At 42.2% G+C, this 8,934-nt stretch overlaps 1 protein-coding gene across 1 annotated transcript; it reads left to right on the top strand.

Annotated features, from left to right (window-relative positions):
• Nucleotides 1-4,997: 4,997 nt before the first annotated feature.
• LOC118906322 (emopamil-binding protein-like) lies at nucleotides 4,998-8,651 on the top strand. Its single transcript, XM_036873795.1, is given in 2 exon segments — nucleotides 4,998-5,123; nucleotides 7,950-8,651. Coding segments are annotated over 2 exon segments (729 nt in total). The 3' UTR covers nucleotides 8,553-8,651.
• The last annotated feature ends 283 nt before the right edge of the window (nucleotides 8,652-8,934 follow it).

The following is an 8,934-nucleotide window of genomic DNA, read 5'->3' as shown; positions in this document are numbered from 1 at the left end:
ATATTTGTAAAACACATATCTAATAAAGGACTTGTATTCAAATATACCAAAAATCTTTGAAAATCAACAGTAAGAAAACAAACAACCCATTAGAAATTGGGCAAAAGATCTAAACATACCGCATCAAAGAAGGTATACAGATGGCAAATAAATATATGAAAAGATGTTGAACATCATATGTTATTAGGGAACTTCAAATTTAAACAACACTGAGAGAGCACCCCACATCTATGAGAATGGCTAAAAAAATTTTTTTAATAAGAAATAAACCTGACAATATCAAATGCTGGTGAGGATATGGAGCAACAGGAACTCTCACTGATTGCTGGTAGGAATGCAAAATGGTACAGCCACATTGGAAAACAGTTTGGCAGTTTCTTATAAAACTAAACATAGTCTTACCAGGGAATTCAGCAATCACAGCCTTAGGTATTCACTCAGTTGAGTTGAAAACTTCTCTGTATGCAAAAAGCTGCACATAAATGTTTATGGCAGTTTTATTTATAATTGCCAAAAACTTGGAAGCAATCAATGGAATATTATTAAGTGATAAAAAGAAATGAGCTATCAAGTCATGGAGGAATCTGAAATGCATATTACTAAATGAAAGAAGCCAATCTGAAAAGGCTGTATGATTCCAACTATCTGACATTCTGGAAAAGGCAAAACTATTAGAGGTGGTAAAAAGATCAGTGGTTGCTGGGGGCAGGGAGGTAGGGGATGAAAAGGTTAAGCACAGGAGTTTTTAGGGTGGTGAAACTATTCTATATGATGCTTTAAGGGTAGATACAAGACATTATGTATTTATCAAAACCTATAGAACTATAGACACAAAGAGCAAACCTTAATGTAAACTAGAGACTTTAGCTAATAATAATGTATCAAAAATATTGGCTCTTGGGCTTCCCTGGTGGCGCAGTGGTTGAGAATCTGCCTGCCAATGCAGGGGACACGGGTTCGAGCCCTGGTCTGGGAAGATCCCACATGCCACGGAGCAACTGGGCCCGTGAGCCACAATTACTGAGCCTGCGCGTCTGGAGCCTGTGCTCCGCAACAAGAGAGGCCGCGATGGTGAGAGGCCCGCGCACCGCGATGAAGAGTGGTCCCCACTTGCCGCGACTAGAGAAAGCCCTCGCACAGAAACGAAGACTCAACACAGTCATAAATAAATAAATAAAAGAACGTGAATTTCTAAAAAAAAAAAAAAAAAAAAAAATATTGGCTCTTTAATTGTAGCAAATGCATCACACTAATGCAAGATGTTAGTAACAGGAGAAACTGTGTAGGAAGTTGGTCTTGTGGGAACTCTCTTTACTATCTGCTCACTTTTTTCTGTAAATATAAAACTGTTCTAAAAATGATCTATTAATTTTATTTTTTTAAATATTCATTTATTTATTTGGCTGTGCCGGGTCTTAGTTGTGGCACGTGAGATCTTCGTTGCCGCTGTTGTGGCGTGTGGGATCTTTAGTTGCGGCATGTGGGCTCTTAGTTGTGGCATGCAGGATCTAGTTCCCTGACCAGGAATCAAACCTGGGCCCCCTGCATTGGGAGTGCGGAGTCTTAACCGCTGGACTACCAGGGAAGACCCTAATTTAAAAAATATATGAAGCTTTAATTGATAGATAGCATTGCAATATAAGTGAGCACAAATGTTTTTGCCTGTGATTTCCTGCTACCCCATGATCCTCCCTAACTGGGCAGCTAGAACAAGAGTCTCCCCCTTCCACTGGTTAATGGCAAGGCTATTATAGAGGAACGAAGAAGAAAAGAGTCTGAGTCTTGGCTTTAAGATTTCAAAATTCCAAAGATGATTTAGAAGACTATTCTACCCATTAGGTAAGGTTTTCCCATGAAGGAGGAGGGAAAAAATGTGCTGGAGTGAGAGAGAAGAGCTGAAGGGGAAGCAGGAGGGTGAAAAAGGCCTGAGAAGCTCCACATCTCCATCCAGATAGCTTTAACAAAACATCATAGACTGAGTGGCTTAAACAACAAACACTATTTCTCATGCTTCTAGAAGCTGGTAAGTCCAAAATCAAGGTGCTGGCAGATTCCATGTCTGATGAGGGCCCTCTTCCTGGATTGCAGATGGTAGTCTTCTCCTTATGTCCTCACATGGCCTTCTCTTGGTGTGTGCACAGGGAGAGGGAAAGATCTCATGTCTCCTTCTCTTTTATAAGGACACTAATCCTATCATGAGGGCCCCACCCTCATGACCTCATCAAACTCTAATTACCTCCCAACGACCCACCTCCAAATACCATCACATGGGAGTTAGGGATTCAACATGTGAATTTGAGGGGTACACAAGCATGCAGTCTATAGTAGTCCCCCAAGCTACAGGAGAGGCCAAGAAGAGGGAATAGTGAGAGGAACCCAGAAAGGCATGGGTGATGGTCCAGGGGCAAAGAGGCCTACCCTTCCCTTCCTGGGGAGGGAGGGCCTCTGGGGCTCCCTCGTGCCCACAATGACAGGAACACACAGGGGGAAGAGGTCCAAGACAGCCTCGGGACCCTGACTTCCCAGGCTGGAGCCTGAGGAAGCATGGCCAGATTTCTCCCTCGCAGGAGCTGTGATAGAACCAGAACTGTGGGAACCCTCAGTCAGAAGAAGCAATGACACAGCAGTGACCTTGATGGACCAGAAGGACAGCGTCCACCACAGTGTGCACCAGCCTGACAGACAACAGCAAGGATGGACTCCCTGCTCATCCCAAATCCCCACCTGATGCCGTGATCCCCTCCACGTTCCTCAAAAATCAGACTAACAATTAATCGAGGAAACTCTGACTGAAAAATAGAAGTTAGGTTGAGTTCTTTAAATACAGAAAATTACATGTCTTACGCACCTGAGTTTGTGGGTTAGGATTCACTCACACAAAGACTAGATAAACCTTCCTTGCTTTAGCCTCCAGAGTAAAGATGCTCTCTCTCATTTACTGCTCTTTTAGCACTCTTTTCTCATCAAAGGCATCCATCATAGCTTTCAAAGAATGCCTTAAAGAAGAAAAAAATTTTTTTTCAAACACAGCATGCTTTCTCCCTTAAAACAGGGTATGTAGCAATACATTCAGAGGTGCATGTTAAACCAGCATCTGAAATGCCTTCCTGGGTAACACAATCTACCCAGGAGCAGCAGTTCTTCCAAATGACATTTCTGATATGCAAATAGAGTGGAGAAGAAAAATTAGTTAAATATCTTTGCTGCCTTTGGTAACAAGGATGATCTGAACAGATTGCTACCAAACACAGAAGCTTCGCAGTGTGGACAGCTCTACCTACCCTCCATCCCACCCGATCCCATGCCCATTCCAAACCTCCCTTTCACACCTGGTACTTGAAATGTGCCTTAATTATCTTTTCTTACCCTGTATACAGCCCTGATTGGATGATTATATAATAATTGTATATACTTAAGTATCATTATATGTATAGATAATGATTATATATTATCTATATATATGTGTAATAATTATATTTACTGTCTTTTTTAGAGGATGGAAAGACAGAGAAACCTGAGATACAGGGCTAAACCCTTTAATGTAGTGGAGAATGGTTAACTTTTATTGGGTGATTACTATGTACTAGGTTTTCCATTTATTAATCCTTTTAGTCTTCACAATCCTATGAGAGAGGTGCCATTATCATCCCAACTTTTTAAGTTAAGGACCATGAGGCACAGAAAGGTTGAGCAATGTGTTAAGCAAGGCCACACACACAGGAATCCAACACCAGAGGCCATGCTGGTAAGGACTGTGGTTTACTGCCTCCCATCATGTGGGTCTCATTTAATGACATTTACATACATTATTTACTCTTACTATAGTACTACGAGTTAGACGTCATCCCCAATTTTCTAATGAGAAAACTGTGACCCAGAAAGGTTAAGTGATTTTCCCCGCAAGACACCCAAATATTAAGTGGTAGAGGTGGAATTCCATTCTCAGAGAATTTTCCATCACACCAGTAGAATGCAAGGTCAGTGAGGGCAGAGAGTTTTCACTTTTGCTCATTGCTGTTTCCCCAGCACTGAGAACATTGACTAGCACATAGCAGGTACTCAATATATATGTGTTAAATAAATGAAGGCTTCCATTGCTATAAATGCGGAGATAAGCAACAATTATTGTCAGGAGATTAGAATCACGTATCCACACAGACAGCTTTGGTTTCAGTGTGCAAGATTCGGGGATCTCCCAGCTGTTTGCAACTCAGACTCTTCAATTTACGTATGAGGGGAAAGTTATATGATATACATCTACTCATCTAACCTTTGTCTTTTTCCAGAAAGGGTTTAAGGCAGTTTACAGGCTTATAACCGAAGAGAGATGAAAACTGAGGCAAAAATATGATGGAGACAAAGTAAAGCCAAGAATGGGGCTCAATAATTCAGAGCTTAAGGAACTCAGTGCTTGCTAGGTGGGCCTTATATTATGCTCCAGGCTTCCTAGCAGCCTGTGTGAAAGGAATATCTGATTAGTTACACAATCCACAATGTCTGTGAGATGAAGGCAAACTCCTGGATCCGAAGAAGTATAACTGTTCTTAGTCCTAAAATCAGAAAAACCTCTATATTGGAATTTCTCATGAAGGTGACTTGTGTGCGTTTTATTAGAAACTCAAAAAGTGAAACCAAAGGAGGAAGGTCCCAGGGTAAGAATTTAACTGAGCCTTTACATAATGTAACAGAGCTTATAGCTCAGTGCACTGGATTACATGCTAAGAAACAAGTCCCTACGCATTGTCAAGAGTGATATGCCATTGTGTGATAGACCTTACAGTTTTCTAGTTTACTTAGCTGAGGACACACCAGTAAGCCTGCATAGAAGGGATGTTCCTAGTAGAACTCCACTGGCCCCTCTCAGATCCATGGGGATGCACTGGTGACTATTCCCTTAGCTGCACTAAGACATGACCAACATTAATTCTCTTCAGTTGTTTAGTTACTCCAATCCTTCAGTTAAGTCTCTTCTAGACATATGGAATTACAAAGTGATCATGGTGGTGATGGTGGTGGTGGTGATGGTGGTGATGGTGGGGTTGGTGTTGGTGTTGGTTGTGATATTGGTAATAGTAATGGTGTTGGTGGGGGTAGTGCTGGTGATAGTGATGGTGGTGATGCAGGTAATGGCAGGGGTGGTGGTTATACTAGGGGTGATGGTGGGGATTATGGCGGTGGTGATGGTGGTTTGGAGAATACAGGGAATGGGCAGTAAAGCTAAAGCAAATGTAGCCTGCTGCCACATTTCTACAAAGTTGGAAGAAAACACACACCACTAAGGAGACTAATCCTAGGATTTCCGGGCACTGACCAGCAGCCACAGGAGAAGCACAAAGGTGACCTACCTCTTTTGCAAGGCAGTACCTTCTGGAAGGGCCAGGATTCTCCTCAGAAAATAGTTTTACATTCCTGTAAGTGCACAGGCAAAAGAGACCGCAAAGTTCTACACTAAATGACCTGGCCAGGGACTTCCCTGCTGGTCCAGTGGTTAAGACTTCGCCTTCCAATGCAGGGGGTGCAGGTTCGATCCCTCGTCAGGGAGCTAAGATCCCACATGCCTCGCAGCCAAAAAACCAAAACATGAAACAGAAGCAATATCGTAACAAATTCAATAAAGACTTTAAAAATGAAAAAAATTAAATGATAAATAAATGACCTGGCCAAAATGGTTTTCTTCAAAAATGTATAAAGGAAGCTGAAATCTGACACCTGACTTGGCCAAAATAAACACTCATTCAGTCACGCAGAGAACCATTGCCCAGCTTTGAGCAATGCTGCCTCCTAGTGCCCCTCTCTACCCATGAGGTGTTTGCAAAACTGCAAGATGGCATGGAAGGGTGACTTGATTGTGTAGGTCAGGGGTCAGCAACCTTTTCCCATCAAGGGACAGACAGCAGATAGGCTCTGCAGGCCATATGATCTCTGTCGCAACTACTCACCTCTGCTGCTATAGGGCAAAAGCAGCCACAGACAATACGTAAAGAAACAAGTGTGGCTATGTTCCCATAAAACAGTATTTATGAATGCTGATATTTAAATTACATATAATTTTCGCAAGTCCTGCAACATTATTCTTCCTTTGATGTTTTTCAACCATTTAAAAATGTAAACACCATTCTAGTCTTGCAGGTCCTATAAAAACAGGTGACAGACTGGATTTGGCCAGCAAGCCGTAGTATGCCAACCCCTGGCTTAGAATGTCAGTTTTTAAACCAGTCAAGAGCTGGGGAACTTCTACCAGAAATCACAGATTGAGTTTTAGATTCATTGAACTGTGGGGCCTTCTTTCTGATGACAGTTCTGCCAGCTGGGACCCCTTCTATCTACTTCAGTGTGACAGAGCCATCTCTTCATCTGTGACAGAAAGCTGGTCTTTCTGTCCTCTGCAGCAGAGGCTGAGCTTCCATTCCAAAGCTGGCCCAGATCATTAGGAAGAATGTTATCAAGAAGAGAAAAGAGGGAGGGTAGAAAACAGTTCTCAGGCCACCCCACCCCCCGGAGGCTCTAACTGCTTTGCTCCTATTGCTGCTGGCTATCCTGGTGGTGCTACTTTGTGGGCAGAGGAAGGAACCAAGTTCTAACTTCTGGGGGGGCAGAGCTGGGGAAGGCACTGGTCTACAGGATAGGAATGGAAGCCACAAAAACACCAGCCCCTAGCCTTGATTTTTCATTCTCTCTCTAACGCCTGTTATCATATTCTTAACAACTGTCATGTCAACGTATAACATTGAAGGGACTTCCCTGGTGGTCCAGTGGCTAAGACACTGCACTCCCAATGCAGGGGACATGGGTTCAACCCCTGGTCAGGGAACTAGATCCCACATGCTGCAACTAAGAATTCGCATGCCACAACTAAAAATCCCGCATGCCACCACTAAGACCTGGAGCAGCTAAATAAATAAATAAATAAATAAATATTTTTTAAAAAATCATATAACATTAAAAATATAACAAAAAGTCACCACCATTGGTGGGGAGCACCCTGGCTAGAGCCTTAGCTTTGCTTCTGTAGTTCCTGCCGCAGAGTCAAAGGCAGTAGAAATATCAATAAAAGCTTTAAATTGGGTGGTGGTTCCAAGTTCAAGGTCTAGAATCAGATAGGCCTGCTAGTTACTAGCTCTGAGATCTCAGTCAACTTACTTGAAACTGCAGTCTGTACTCCACTGCCATGGCTACTGAGAATAGTCCCTACTTGTCCACCATCTTTGGGTCAGTCCTTCCAGATTTTTCTACTTGGGGGAAGCTCTGGATTGGCTGAGCCTGTCACATGGCAGCACCCCAGTTGCCGGGGGCAAAGCATCTGGCCACCTTTCAGCTTCTACCTTGCTTCCTATCAAAGTACGTACATTGGGAGATGCTCCCCAAATAGGAAGGAATACAACTAAAAATGACACTTCACTGAATTAATTACATTGTAGAATTATTGTAGAATAATATTTAAGGACATAGAAAAAATGCCATTTATTGGTAAGTCAAATTTTAAAAGATTACAAAGTGAATGTATACAGTATGATTTTATATATATGTATATATATATATATATATATGTTAATGGAAAAATTAAGACCAAAAAGTTAAAAGTGGGTACCTCCAGTAGGATGAGAGGATTATGGGTGGCTTTTATTTTCTCATTTGTGGTTTTCTATCTATCCCAAATGTTTACAAAAGTAAATAGAATACCCACTAAGCTGGCTATGATCAAAAAAACAGATAATAACAAGTGTTGACAAGGATGTGTAATGGTGCAGTCACTTTAGAAAATAGTCTAGCAGTTCCTCAAAAGGTTAAATATAGAGTGACCATAATACCCAGCAATCCCACCCCCAGGTATATTCCCTAGGGAAAAAGAAATACATGTCCACATATAAACTCATACACAATGAATGGATAAACAACATGTGGCATACACATACAATGGAACATTATTCAGCCTTAAAAAGGCATGAGAGCTGGGTGCCGCGGCTGGAGGCCCGCTGCTGCTGTGCCCTGCGCTGCTGGCCGTGGGCTGAGCACTGGGCCTGCGCCTGGGCCGCGGGCTGGGGGCTGTGGACCGCGGGGCGCTAGCCTGGCTCTGCTTCGACGCCCTGGTGCACTTCGCACTGGAAGGCCCTTTTGTCTACTTGTCTTTGGTAGGAAACATCACAGATTCTGATGCCTTGATCGCTTCATTGTGGAAAGAATATGGCAAAGCTGACGCAAGATGGCTTTATTTGGATCCAACCATTGTGTCTTTGGAAATTCTGACTGTCGTTCTGGGTGGGTTTCTGGCATTGGTTCTCATTTATGCCATCGTCAAAGAGAAACATTATCGGCATTTCATACAGATCACCCTGTGCGTGTGTGAATTGTATGGCGGGTGGATGACCTTCTGCCCAGACTGGCTTATGGGAAGCCCCAACCTCAACACCAACAATTGGCTCTACTTTTGGGTCTATCTGGTATTTTTCAATGGTGTTTGGGTTCTGATCCCAGGACTGTTACTGTGGCAGTCATGGGTAGAACTCAAGAAAATGCATCACAAAGGATTCAATTCAGGCAAAAAGTTTCAGTGAATTTTCAAAATCATAAACACCATCAGCGTGCTTTATGAGCCAGAATGAATCAAACCTCTTTGTTGGGCCAAAATGTAATACATTCCAGTCTATACTTTTCTTTTATATTGTCATTCTTGAACAACGTAATTGCTTTCGATTGAATCAGTTTCAAATGGACTGTAAGGCTGACAAGTTTTGGCTGTTGTTTTTTCCAATTAAATGGCAATACAGGGAACAGAATAAATTTTAACTTGTAATAATAACACATTTAATTATATACTTTTATGGCTAGCATTAATTGTTCTACATTAATAAAGCCAATTATCATGAAAAAAAAAAAAGGCATGAAATTCTGATACATGCTACAACATGAGCGAAGCTTGAAGACATTATGCTAAAT

The sequence above is a fragment of the Balaenoptera musculus genome, chromosome 13, assembly GCF_009873245.2.
Source record: "Balaenoptera musculus isolate JJ_BM4_2016_0621 chromosome 13, mBalMus1.pri.v3, whole genome shotgun sequence".
In the NCBI taxonomy this organism is placed as follows: Eukaryota; Metazoa; Chordata; class Mammalia; order Artiodactyla; family Balaenopteridae; genus Balaenoptera; species Balaenoptera musculus.
Note: the sequence above shows the minus strand (reverse complement) of the source record. Positions and strands in the feature narration are given on the sequence as shown.